The sequence below is a fragment of the Cupressus sempervirens genome, chromosome 11 (assembly GCF_028749045.1).
Source record: "Cupressus sempervirens isolate cs-2001-9-10 chromosome 11, ASM2874904v1, whole genome shotgun sequence".
In the NCBI taxonomy this organism is placed as follows: Eukaryota; Viridiplantae; Streptophyta; class Pinopsida; order Cupressales; family Cupressaceae; genus Cupressus; species Cupressus sempervirens.
The window spans coordinates 255,642,706-255,657,611 of record NC_143128.1 but is presented as its reverse complement, the minus strand read 5'-3'; the positions used below and the strand labels follow the sequence as shown (position 1 = coordinate 255,657,611).

The 14,906-nt window shown below is 36.3% G+C and overlaps 1 protein-coding gene across 2 annotated transcripts in view; it reads left to right on the top strand.

The window, feature by feature from the left end:
• Window positions 1–14,906, top strand: part of LOC149529123 (phosphoinositide phospholipase C 2-like) — a 96,019-nt gene that overhangs the window by 80,093 nt on the left and 1,020 nt on the right. For both annotated transcript variants that reach the window (XM_089807908.1, XM_089807907.1), the window contains exon 7: window positions 380–547. In XM_089807908.1, coding sequence (XP_089664034.1) covers window positions 380–547 — 168 coding nt within the window. The remainder of the gene's footprint in view (window positions 1–379; window positions 548–14,906) is intronic.

Here is a 14,906-nt window from a genome sequence, read left to right as displayed (position 1 = left end):
ACATAGCCAACAGCTAGATTTGCTTTGCTTTGTGATATTTAGTACCAGCTTAGTGCTAATGTGCAAACACGTTGACTTCATATTGTCTTTTAAGCTACTCCCTAGATGTCATTTTGAAGTTTGTTTCTGTCCATGTAGTAAGATAAGATTATGCTTAGGGAAATTCCTGTACCATTTTTAACAATATAGTAATATACAAAGCCACTAAGAAAAATAAAATATTTCCTTCGTCAGTTTCTGAATCGACAGGACAGCCTTGCTGATTTCTAGATCCATTTCCTCTTCTGGTTTCCAGCTTATGCTTGCTTTTTTGGGTATTGTTGCCTGCCACTTTTAATAGGAATGTGTGATGTATTTTCATGTTTTCTCATCTTTGCAGGGATATGGAAGAAACCTCTGGTTGGCTCATGGGTTTTTTCGGGCAAACGGCGGATGTGGTTATGTCAAAAAACCTAACTTTTTACTCACAAATGAAAATGATAATAGTGATGATGGTGAAAATATTTTCAATCCAAAGAAATCAAGGAGAGTTAAAAAAACATTAATGGTAAGCCTTGTAGACTTTACATATCTCGTTATTTTAAATATATCTTTGAATACAGTTGAAAGGACATTGTACTGCTTCTTAGCCTTGAAGCACTAAACCTTATTTCCAAAGTTCATTTATCAACATGCTTTTGGTATTTATTTTTTAATTTAAATCATTTGAATAGTCAAAAGACTAAAAGCCTGTATAATTGTCCCCGGTTACATCGTCTCAATCAATCTGAAAAAGAATATCTGAAACTCCAATTGCCAATAAGTGTACACAAAAACAAGGCTGTCCAATGAAATTGGAGCATCTCTGTCTATTGATTTCCAGCATTAAGGGATCATATATGCAACATATACATTTTTGTCATCAATAGAGTAACCTTATAATAGTATACTGGCTGAGATGTCTATTTGTTAAGCATTATTTTTTGTTATTAATTTCTATCATTGTAAGATTGTGTAAGACTATGAAATACTATGCTATTGTGGACCAGATTCTTTTCTTCTTTTCTCTCTTCCACATTCTCACATGATTGTTGCTTTCTAAAACATAAGACAACTTGATGGTAAGTTTTTTATTTGGTAGTTATTGTGTCAGAAGGGTGCAGTTTACGGTCTCTTGCATATGTCACTGGATGGTAATGTCAAAATTTCAGCCTTTTAATTTTGCTCAAGTTTTGAGTCATTGACATAATAATGAGAACTGTAGAATTAGTTATCATTATATCAGCATGCTGGTGCATGTCCTGATCTCATGCCTGTATCTTATTCAGGGACATTACTGGTCATTTCAAACACATAGGATTTAAGTGAGATAAGAAAACTGAAGTTTGGTGATATTTTAACCAAGCGAGAAATTCCTCCAGGTATACTTGTAAATTGTAATCACTGATCATTGGGATTATGTACCTTTGGAGATTGTACATAAATCCCACTTCAGTGTACCTTGAATTTGAGTGCCTTAATAAGCAAGGGATAGCGAATGACCCCTTAGCCTTACTGGCTTAAGATTAATGAAGCCTTGCTAAACCTGGCTTCTCACATTTTCCCAGGGAATTATTTGTTGTCATTTAACATAGCAATAGTCAGTATCAAAAGATTGATATGCTGCCGACTAAGTTTTAAAAATCCTGATTAATGGGTGACGAGGGTTAAAAGTCTCATTGTATGAACATTCAAATTCCATTTTGGATCTTTAAAATAAGACTTACTGTTTGTTTCCCTAATTACAGAAAAATCTAATTTTCTTAATGTTGTATTCAATTTTGTGTATATATGCCTAGATTTTCTAGTTTACAAAGAGGGATCTTTGTTGATGTGTAGCTAGGGATCCCTTCTAGGGCCGACTTAGTACACCTAATAGCTAATTGGCCTGTTGGCCTTAGCCATGTTGCTTATGAATATTGTCATTACAATCCTTAATTTGGTCTGACCCTATTTCTGTGATTCATGTAACTTGCAATTATGTTATTGGGCAAGATCTACTATATTGGGCAAGACCTATATGAATGTAGCTTGTAATTAATAGGTCTGATCTTATTCTTGGTGCCAAAGCTACAAGGCCGACCGGAGGTCTATTAAGAGGTCTTGATTCATAATATGTAAGGCCATTCTTGTATCAATAGAAAATGAATTCTGCGATGTACAAAATATGTAGTGTGCTTGGGGTGATGATAAGAGCTTGTCATCTATGATTGGGAAGGCAACAGATTTGATGGTTTGCCTGCGGTAAACGAGCACTACCATAAAATTAACATGGTATCAGAGTGGCTCTAGTAAAGATCCTCAATTAGCATAGGAAAATTGGAATTTAAGAGATGCAAAAATGGAGGGATTCTTATAAGAATGTGTAGCTGAAGAGACTTGGAGGATATGTTGGTGTTCAAATTTTTCACTCTCTCCTTGCACTATAATTTTGTGATGGCGAAGGATCTTTGGTGGATTACTAGAAAATTTAGGCAATAAGGAGATGCTTCTAGGACGGATCGAGAAGCAACTGGGTGATGAGAGATTTCATGCAAAGTTATGCAAGCTATAGAAATAAACATGGGGACATTGCTTGTAGCCATGGGATTGAATTGGTGGCACATAACTTCATTAAATAGAAAGAACCTATACAAATTGTCATTGTGATTAGTTTCTTCGAAGAAGAAGAAATAGCATTCAGAGGGAGACTATTCAGGTGCAGAAATCAGATCTAGAGGTAGCTTGAGTGGAAGATGTAGAATGCCAAGTCCTTTGTAGAGAATTAACAAGCTTGTGTAGTAGTGTGACATGAAAAGCTCATTGTTGGACAAACTTTGGAGCCAATTTCTTAGTGTTGTGTTAATCAAAGCTATGAGAATATTGCTCCTGTTGAGAGGGAATCTCGACTGAGAGGGAGTCTTGGCTGAGAGGGATTCTTGGCTTTCAAATGATCTTTTATGTGTTTTAAATGAGTTCTTCACGAGGGAGAAGTTCGAGGTGCAATCCCTTGTTAATGAATTCTTCTTTGTGAGGGAGAAGTTTAAGGTGCAATCCCTTGTTAATGAGTTCTTCATGAGGGAGAGGTTCAAGGTGTAATACCTTTTTAATGAGTTAGTTCTTTTCCAAGAGGGAAAAGTTTGAGGTGCAATCCCTTATTAATGCAGTCTTCTTTGGTTGAGAAGTTTGAGGTGCAAGCCCTCAATAATGCATCCTTTTCTAGGAGAAGCTTGAGCTGACAAGCCTTCGATATGCATTCTTCTCTGGGAGATGTTTGAGTTGGAAGCCCTCGTTCCACCCTTTGCGTGTAGGTATGGTGAATCCACCCTTTGCAAGTACGCATGGTGGAGATGCATTCTTCTTTGGGAGAAGTTTGAGGTGAAAATCCCTATTCCACCCTCTGCGAGTAGGTATGGAGGATCCAACCTCTGTGAGTAGGCATGGTGCACATGCATTCTTCTTTAGGAGAAGTCTGAGGTCACAGCCTTCATTCCACCCTCTGCAAGTAGGTATGGTGGATCCACCCTTTGCGAATAGGCATGGTGGAAGAAATTCCATGATGTAGCACTTTTGTTTATTCACCATCTGGGAGTAGCCATGGTGAACGTCATTACATTTTTGTGATGAGCACTTATGTTTACATTCATGGAAGTAGCCATGATGGTTGTCTCTGTGTAACTTGAATATTAAATGAATCCTCCCTAGCTAAGAGGGAGTCTTGATGTGTAGCTAGGTCAGATTCCTTCTAGGGCTGATCTAGTACACCTAATGACTAATTGGCCTGATGGCCTTTGTCATGTTGCTAACGAACTTTGCCATTTCAATCCTTATCTGGGTTTGGGCCTATTTGGACGATTCATGCAACTTGCAATTATGTAATTGGGAAAGGCCTATTATATTGGGCAAGACCTATATGAATGCAACTTGTAATTAATAGGTCTAATCCTATTCTTGGCGCCAAAACTACAAGGGTGATTGGAGGTTTATAAAGAAACCTTGATTCATATATATGCAAGACCATTCTCGCATTAATATAAAATGAATTCTTTGATGTACAAAATATGTAGTGTGGTCAGGGGTGATGATAAGAGCTTATCATCTATGGTTGGGAAGGCAACAGATTTGATGATTTTCCTGTGGTTAACAAGCACTACCATAAAATTAACAATCCTTCACCCTAGATTTTGTTCCAAGTCCAGTGAATAAGAGTTGTGTCCCAAATCTTTTGAGCCCAAGGCCATATTTAAACAAAGTTAGGCATTAGCCTCCAAATCTCTCTTACAAAGAATACTTCTTCGTGGACCAAAAAATCCTCTTTTTTGCCAATTCTATTAACAACCTCTAGTGGAGGAGCAGCCAGGGGAACAAATGGAGTTTAGGGAAATTTTCATGTTGATTTTTGGTGCTCGATTACCGCGAGCAACGATTTGCCCTCCCAACCATAGACAATCTTAGATTGTCTCCCCTGAGCACTGCATCTACTTGACAAAGATCATATATTTCCATCCTTAGCTATGTCAAATAGAGGAAGATTGATCTTCCTTTATACCAAACAAATAGGACCCAAGGAGGGACGCACCCATAACAAAGCTCGGGCCCTCAAAAAATATAATTAATATATTATAATAATAATATAATAATGCTGGCCCATAAAAACATATAATAATTAAAATATAATTTTTTAATACTAATATAATAATCACATTATAAATTAATTATCATAGAATATAATTACATCGAGTCACGGTAATATAATAATTATATTATTGATATGATTATTAATAATCAATTATAATAATTACAATCAAAGTAACGTGACTCGGATGGGGCTCGGACTCGGCAAGGGTAACTTGACTTGTGACTCGGCTCGGACTCGACAAAGTGAAAAAACCTCGAAATTTTGAGATTTTTTAGGATTTAAAGAACATTCCATGCACCCATTATTGAATAAAGCTTAAAAACATAATAACATCATTAAATAGAAGATAATTTGATCATAATACACATACTTAAAAGTTAAACATACATCGATTACATAAGTACAATGCTACAAAGGTAAATTGCTAAATACTAAACAGTAGCTGAAGGAAATATTATAAAAGTAAAACATAGATATATAAAATGATAAATCCATGCAACCCATCAAAATGTATATGAAATCCAACACATTAATAGTCATCATCAAATGTTCCGGATTTCGATCATATGTTAAGTTAAACAAAAAGTTAAAACAAGACTATAGCTATGGCTCCTAGTCCTTATTGTCATCCTCATCCTCATCCTCACCCCAACCTCAACCTCAGGCTCAGTATAATCTATAAAATGCCTCTTAGTAAGGCGTCTAAGGTAGGTCCTGGATGACTGATTAGCCATAGCATCAGCTTGTGAGGTGCCTCTAGGATCAACTGTAGTCTTTGGCTCTACTAGTGCTTGTGAGGTGCCACTAGGAACAATTGGAGCTCTCTAGTCCTCTGCTGCCATAGCCATGGCCTCAGCTTCTCTATGTGCTTCGTCAATCCACTCTAGGTCCTCATCATCAAAGACAGGATCAGTAGCCTCAGTGATCCACTTAGACTCTGGATCAACCTCCTCTAGAGTAATCAGAGAGGTGTCACTATCCAAAATCTCCCTGATCCTAATGCGTAGGTTGTAATTTACAAAGACTAGCCTATTCATTTTCTCTACAGACAACCTATTACATCTCTTCAAGTGGATGTGCTCAAACATGCTCTAGTTGCGCTCACATCCAGAAGCGCTACTTGGCTAGCTCATTATGCGGATGGCAATTTGCTGAAGGTTTTTGGTTGAAGCCCCAAACATTTGCCACCATCTATTTGAGTTTTGAAAAAGGAAAAAGAAAAAAATATTAGTCTCATTTCAAAATTTGAACTTTAAAGCTAGAAATTTACAAACTAGATTGTATAAGGTTTAAACTATAATTTTTACCTGGGTGCAATTTTGTACAACCTTCTTTGAAAATTTGACTTGAAAAAATGGGCCCTGATACATTATTAGAGGCATCCATCTCAAGCAATATATCTATGGCATTAGTGGCCATCTTTGATATCACAGTGTATAGGCCACTAAGAAACTCCTCATCTGCCTTGAAATCTTCACAAAAACGGTATGCCGGAGTGAGGAGATAGGCTGTTGCGTGGATGGGCTTATGAAGCTGATTTTCCCATCTCCTATCAATTATGTCCCAAATAGGGCCATATTTTTCCTCAACTCCTACATATTTGGCCTTAATAGCCTCCTTGGCCCTATCCATGCCCTCATATATGTAGCCTATAGAGGGATTCTCCTCATTAGCAACTCGTAGGAGGGCTACAAGGGGCTCAGTGATCTACAAAACAATTAAACAAAAAAACAATTTAGTGAATGATGAAACTTTGCAAAGTTGCACAATGCAAATAAAACAAAAATATGTATGAGATAAATTAATTTATAAAATTTTAAGACTTAAGCTTTTAAAATTTAAATTACCTCCACAATCTTCAAACATGGCTCCCAAAAACCTTTTTCATCATAAATACATTTTGTTGCATCTATCCCTGTAGGGGTGGTGGCAAAGGAGGAGGAACTCCATTGTGGACTAACAAACATGTACCTCAAAGCTAACTTTGAACTTAGCAAGGATTTTAGTGTGATAAAATTAGAGGCAAATCTTGTGATACTGGGATGAGCCAACTTCTTTCCCTTCGTGTATTCTCTCATAATGCTAAGGACCAAGGCATGATTATAGATGAACTTACAAAGATTTTTGGCCTTAGCAACACATGATTTCACCCATTCAAGCTTGCCAATATCCTCTAACATGAGGTCGAGGCAATGGGCCGCACATGGAGTCCAAAAGATTCTTGGGTATCTCTCCATCAAAAGTTTTCTTGTAACAATTTTAAATTAGTTAGTAAACAATGAAATTTTTTGATGTATTAAAAAACTTTTAATTTTCAAAATTTAATGAAAAACTAAAATAATTTTTTTAGAAATTTTTTTAGAACTTAGAAAGTTAGAAGTTAAAATTTTACCTGCAACAACATAATTCGCTGCATTATCAGTCACCACTTGGACAACATTCTCTTCCCCCACCTCCCTTATGACCTCCTCCATAGCCTCACATAAGAATTTTGCATTTTTGACATGTGAGGAAGCATCTATAGACTTCAAAAACATGGTGGATCCTGAATGTGAAAATTAAACAAAATAATTATCATTCAAGAATCAATAGTCAATAAAACAAAATTTTAGTTATTTAATAATACATTAAATTTTAGACATCAAGAAGTAGAGGATGACGAATTACCTCCGTTAGAAACAAGAAAATTTAGGAGGGTCCTATTCCTCCTCTTTGTCCATCCATCCGTCATAATGGTACACCCCTTTTGGCTCCAAATCTTTCTATGGTCCTCCAACTCAAGTTTCATCTTCTCAACCATTTCTAGTAAGAGGGTGCCACTCAACTCATCTTTAGTGGGGGCTTTAAACCCCACACGACAGATGGAAATTACATCAATCATCCCCTGCCAATAATGAGTCTTGTTACATTTATAAAAATATTTTAATTAGCATATTTCAAATTTTCAACATCAAGTTAAAATTATAAAATTGAATTTAAATTTTAAAACTTGAAAGTTAAAAATGTAAAATAATCAAATATAAATGAATACCTGGCTGCTATAAATGACATGTTGCAAAAAAATCAAAACTTGCAAATTGCTCTTATTCCAGCTTCATGATCTCCCTATTCTAGCTCAAGCTCTCAAGTGAGGGTTGTGCACCAGGAGTGAAATGCGGTACAAAAAAATTGTCCAACCTAAATTTTTCGACTCTAGGATGGAAGGTAAAGCTAGTACTACTAGAAGGGGCAGCAGCCGTAGCACCACTAGCAGTGCAAGGAATAGATTTAGAAGAAGTACAACTAGCAGAAGCACTAGGACGATAGGGGGGAGGGGAAGAACCTTCTCCAACACAACCTATTGAACCTAGCCCAGGTGTAAAACTAGACACAAAATCATTTCCAGATGAGCGTGGAAGGGAATTGGAACCAATCTGAGCTAACTTTGCTACTTGTTTGTTTTAATTCCGTTTCTTTTTCATATTTTTCTAAGGCAACATAACAAAAATGTTGAGCCTCAACAGTTCTAGTTCTACAAGGCTAAGCATCATTACCACGTATGCCAGCAATTTGGTAGTTCAATCTATTTATCCCCCCACTATTAAGGACCTTACAAAATAGGCATTTTGTTTGAGTTCAACCTCTACCCAGAAAGTCTATGGTGTACTTCCAACACGCATCTTTTTTATTGCCTTTGGAGAGCTTGGGTTTTTTACCTCCAGGAGCCATTATGAGTAAGGAAAAATGTAAATGTTGCTGCAATAAGACATTTTAGACCAAATATTACCATTTAAGCATTGTATTTTATGAAGATCTAAAGTAAAAAAAACCCATAAACATACAAAAAAAATTCATCCAAAAAACCCATAAGTATAGAGAAAAAAATCATCAAAATCTAAAAATTCATCAAAATCTAAAAAATCAACTCTTACCTCTTTGAAATGCTTTGGGAAGTGTTGAGAAGAACTCCTATAAACTCCTTGATGATCTAAATGCAAGCTCCAATGTCACAAATGCAAGCTTTTCTCCTCTTCCTTTCAGCTGGTTGCAAAACAATGACACTCTATTTCTCTTCTTCCTCTCTCTCTCTCTCTCTCTCTCTCTCTTTCTTCTTCTCACAATAGAGTGTTATTAAAGCCCTTTTAGGGTTATAAGAATAACGAAGAATAAAAAAAAAATATTAAAAAAAATTATTTTTATGTTTAACTCAACTAAAAGCCTGTTGCCGCGGCCGGGTCAAGTGGGTCGTGACCTGCGAGTCACGATGAGTTACGTCACTTGACTCGCTGAGCCTGGGTCATGGCTTATTTTGACCCGGCAGGCCATTGGTGACTTGTTGACTCGGGAGACTTGCTCGACTCACGGCGAGTCACGTTACACTGATTACAATAATATAATCATATTATCACATAATATAATTATACTATCTCGGAATATAATAAATATATTACCGATATAATTATCATACTATCAATCACAATAGCCAATATAATAATTGTACGATAATAATTATGACTCTGAGACTCGATGAAGCTGCTAAGAATTAATCTCTACACCTTTTAAACCTTCTTAGCCACTAATTGTAGAAAATGCAATTGCACAATTCTTTGGAATATTTCACCATCTTAAAGTGCTATAATAGTGTAGAATTTGCAATTCCTCAAGCTGATATTTTAAAACCCTTGTTTCAATTTCTTCTCCGCGCAAGCAAGATTATCAAAAGTACAGGTCATAAATCCATTTCTTCCTTTGAAGGCATTTATAAATCTCCAAATAGAAATTGATCTTGAACCTTGAAGCTTAAAGGCTGCACAATTTATCATATGAGCTTTTGTTGCAAGTTTGAAATATAATATTTCATTATAATACCCTCTATTCCTTCTCAATCCAAATCAACTTATAGCTTGAAGCTCATAACTCATAGAGTTTTAAACTTTGTATGCATTTCAAAGTTTGAATTATAATAAAATATTATAATTACCTCCAAAGCATTGGTATCGCATAAATTTTATTAAATAAACATCAATGCCCTTATCACACTTTATAAGCTTTAAATTAAATATTGAATAAGTCCAACTTAATTAATAATTATTAAAAAAATAACAAGCTTTTTAATTCTTCAATTGATCAACTTTGAATCTAGATATATCCTGCCAAGGCCAAACATTCTAATGCCTTGTCGAGAACAGCAATTGGGTATACTTGATTTACTATAATAGTAAGCCCCTGAAATTGAGCCTTTTGACAAATGAGGCTATCACTATGCATATCATGAGTATGGATGTCCCTCCCAAAAATAGCTTTGCCCATGAAGCTGTGCATATAAGGAAGCTTTGTTAACATCACCACAACTCCATACTGATTGTTAGAAAGTGAAGTCCACCAAGATAATTGGGGGCGGGGGGGGGGGTGTGTGAATTAGATATTCAACTATTAAAACATTTATCAACCTTCTTAATCCTTAACCATGTGCAATATAACCAACAAGCATAAGAAGATACACATTCACAATAACGCCGGATATGTTAACTAGGGAACCCTTGATCAGAGGGAAAACATCAGTGGGGATGGTACTCACAAAATGATGTACTAATATAAAAGGTCCTTGTAAGTGGATGGACTCTATTAGGAGTCAATGAAATACATTCAGTACATATCAGTCCCTATTAGGAGACTTTGAATCCCTGTTAGGAGTTGTAGAAGACAGAATTACCCACTGTCCAAACAACTTTAGGGGCAAGACCATCGAACTCATTGTCCAACTGATCTTTGTATTATTTGTTGCAGAATAATAAAAATGAATAACTTGAACTCCTCTGTCCTCTTAACTGGACCAAACCTCTTTTAGATCTCAATACCAAATCGCCAACTTTGCATCCAATAATCCCTTAGATTGCTCACATGCATTTACCAACTTCGCATATCACTTGCTTACATACAACAAAATTAACACACTTCACACACATCATCACAAGGAAAATAACTTTCCTATATGCCATATCCTCAAAATAATTCCTTGAGTCGGCCTTGAGGCTTTCCCAATTAATTATAATAGGATCTCATTAAGATATTACAATTCATTACGTCTTTTTGCAATTACAAAACAATGTCGGCTCACAGTAAATACAACTTTTCACACGTGCAACCTTTGACCTTGCGCATTTGCTGATGTCATCATTAGGCTGTCTACTATCACTAACTGTGCTCATCATGATTCTATCCCTGTTAAGAGATACAATTGAAACATTAGAAATCACTTCCATATACTCTATTTGCACACCATCCTCTATAATTTTTGAGTAACTCTAGCATGTCTTCGACTCTCTGTTCTCACACTTGTCCACTTCATCAGGACACAATGTAGAACATATCTTCAACTGCGCTTGACCTCATCATTAATACACAGTCCATACGACCTCGTTCTCTGTCTTCTACTCTGCCAATCTTTACATAAACAATACTATGTTGACATCAATGACAAACATAGTCATGAAGGCAACATGTCAATCATGCTAACTAACTCTCCAATGCTTAGGATACTCCCCCAAAGGAATACCATGAGCATTCATGCTAACAACTGCTACCCAACTGATTAAGTGCTATGCTAAAAATAGAAACTCTGACTTTCCCAAAATAGACACTTATTATAAATAGTTAAGTGTGCCAATCTGACTCAAATGAAGAGTAATCCTAAACATTCGTAACCTTTGGAGTGGGAATTGGTCTCCAACTCTACTAATCAGACCTTCTGAACAACACCATTAGCTTGTGAGGGTCAGGAAATTGGCCAATCCTCTGGAAGTTGACACCCATGAAAATGGGGATATTACAGAAAGGACCTTATCTGTTTTGTATATTTCATCATGACATCAAAATTTGAAGGAGATGATTGGAGTAGACTTCATTGACAGCTGACAAAAAAGGAAAAAGTTATTATTTTGCAGGTTACAAAGAAATGTGATGAAGTCAGAGGGAAATTCATTATTGGCCTCACATGAAAGAACAAAAAATATAAATAATGAAAGGAAAATTATTACTTTTACAATGTGGGGTGGGGGTGGGGAGAGAGGAAAAATTAAAATAATAATAACAAAGCACTTTATTTAGCTCATTTTACAGTCTGCAAACAGTTTTAAAAAGATCTCATTGTACAAACTCTTCACTAACCTTTTCATCACACGGGCCCCTAAATTCCTTTTTCACCATACAATAATCCTAGGAAATTTAAAGTTTGATTGAATGAAAATTTGTAAAAGTCTACACTGTGCAGCTGCTTTAGGAATTCTTCATTGTATGACTTCTATCCAAACATCTCCATCATACATTGTTTCTTCTTATGCTGTATACTGCTTTGTATTTCACTGTATATTTATTGAAAATTATGTTACCGTTGTATCCTTTGTTCAAGAATTTTTTTGTTTTTTTTAAACAATTCGCACAGGACAACCTTCAATTATCAATTTCTGCCGTGTATGTTGCCTGTTCTCTTATTATATGGTTTAATCATCTCTATCATTATATTGTTGTTAAATGACACACTAGCAATTTTTCATCCATTGTCTACAGTGCCAATCCACTGCTGCTCATGTACAAGTTTACTACCCTTGGTTGTGTATCTTGTTGAAACAATTTTTGCATCTTCTGTTATATCTCTACAACCTTCTGCAATTGGTTCTTCACAGTATGGATTTTATAAAACCAAGGAATTATTCTAGCAAGTCATTGAATTAGTGAAGGCACGTCCCATGCCTACGAGAGGATTGAACATGACTTTCGTGCTGGGCATAATTTTGGAATGCCTGAAGCACCATTGAGTACAATTTTAGCATTAAGTGTTTTTAGAGTCCAGTGCACATTCAAACATTACTAGTTTTTATGGTCCTCCCACATTTCATGGAATTAAATGGCCACGGGTGACTACAGTTCTTTACAGTACCTTCCGGATATGCTGATGATCACAATGTATTTCAATAGTTTTTCTTTTTACTTCTAGCTCAAGACACCATTGCCAATATTTAGCATAGTAACACGGGGACGCGTCCCCCCCCTTTTTGCCCGACGTCTCGGAGACTTCAACGCACCGGAGACTTGGGGACTCCGTCTCCCCGTCCCCAGCGGTGCCACTAGATTCCACCACCTCCACCGAGGATGGGGGACATCCTGCTATTCACTATTTGCAAATTCAACTATTTATGTTTAATGTTCGATGTTCCAATTCAATGCAATGTTTCAAGTATTCACTCTTTTACATCTTTACATCCTATATTGCAATACATATTTTCATAACTAACATTTTTAAATACCATATGCATAGATATATACACCCCTCTTGTCCCCTGCCGCCGTCCCCCCACCGTCCCCCCGCCGTCCCCAAATTAAGGCCCCTCTGTCCCCCCGTCCCGGAAACTTGTCCCCCCGTTTCGCCGTCCCCCCGTCCCCCAGGGTGGTGTAACTATGATATTTAGCTAGTTGCGCTCTTGTGTTAATGCTGTAGCTTCAGTCAGATTGATTTAACCATGAGATTTATTGTTATGATTACTAGTTAATCATTCTGATTAGTAATCATTGCACTATATATATGTGATTAGTATTAGACAATTTGTGTGTGTGTGTGTATATATATATATTGTATAATAATTACTAATCATAAATAATGAAATAGTATGTGTTAATGAATAGACATGTCCCATGAAGGGACATGCCTCTCCTTGTCTCATTCATACTATAATTACAAGAGAGATTGCTGTCTTTGGAAGACACAGAAATTACTGGCAGTGCTATTACATTTGCAGTGGTCACACTTTAACACCTTTGTCCGTATTTGGATGTGGAATGCCCATTGGTTGTGGAGTGTTCAGGTGTGTTGGCAAACAAAGGAAATCATTAGCATGATGCTCCTTTAGCGTTGTCACGATTTTGGAAAACTTGATATTATTTGATTTGATTTTCTATGCTTGTGAACATGGAATCCAACTGTTTTTTTGAGGGAGGTGAGAAGGATGATGTAGGTAGCATGAAATGACTTCATAATATTTCATTGTTGTTTGTATATGTCTATGTATTAGTATTTATTATGAGGCAGGTATTAGTAGTTGTCGATTGTGTTTTGTTTGGAATCATGAATTTTTTTATATAGGCTTTTTTTGGCAGTTGGGGAAAATAGTCTAACCCTTGGTCTACTTCTGTGTAAGGATTTTATATAAATATAAATATACTAATGTTACTCTATCTAGTGTGCTTTGTTATTTTTGTTCATTATTGCAAGTACTGGTCTTACTAGACATGCGTAAATACACTCTGTATTCGTTGCATCTAGGTTACCTATCCCTATACTACTTTGACATAAGCATGTCTGACTATGGAATTTCCCCCAAGATCAAGCGCACTTAGCTTGCTATCCCATTTCCAAAACCCTTAACAACTGTTGTGTCTTATGAACCATTCATTAAAGGGCCACAACAAGTATTCTTTGCTATGTATCAAAACTATGATCAAACTACAGGTTTCTAGTAGAACTCATTGATCAATGATTCTTGAGTAGGGTTTCATACAAACCCATATGTCGTAAACATGATTGGTCCACTTAACATTCAGTAGATCATGCTCCTAGGGGTGAAAGATTGGGACTTATTGGGAGGTCACCCATCCCAATGCTGCTTTGAATCGAGTGAGTTTAAACATTGTGTTTTCCCAAAAGTCAAGTTCATGTAACAAGTGTTGTGTCTCGTGAACTATTTGTTGTAAAGCCCCATTAGCTCCTTTGTGAACAAGTAGGAGGCATTTTTCACATATTTAACTGTATAGCTCGCAACTTGAGTCAAACTAATTGATCCATATTTGATGAGTGTGGGGCCTCACATGAACTGATCACTCATGAGCACAATGGTCCACTTAGCTATCACTGCATCTAGATGGTGCTCACAAATTTCTCAGGAGATTATCTATCCTAGTACTACATCGACTTGGGACTTCTCGAAAGTTTATACTCCCAAATCTAATACTTTACTTTTTCGTGAAGTTCTTAATAACAACATGTTACCTTGTGGAATTGTAAATATGATTATCTTTGTTGAACATAGATGACAGTTTTGTAAATCAAATCTCCTGGCTATGTAAATGACTTTCACATTATTACCCTTTGGATCACATTCCTTCGCAAAAGTTAGCGGTCATATAAACCTGCCTAAATTTCTTCAGAAACAGGTTTATTGCCAAAAAAGTGCTTATTTCTAAACATACATAGGAATACGATATCACAGCAATACATGGACATATTTCGACGATGAATGGA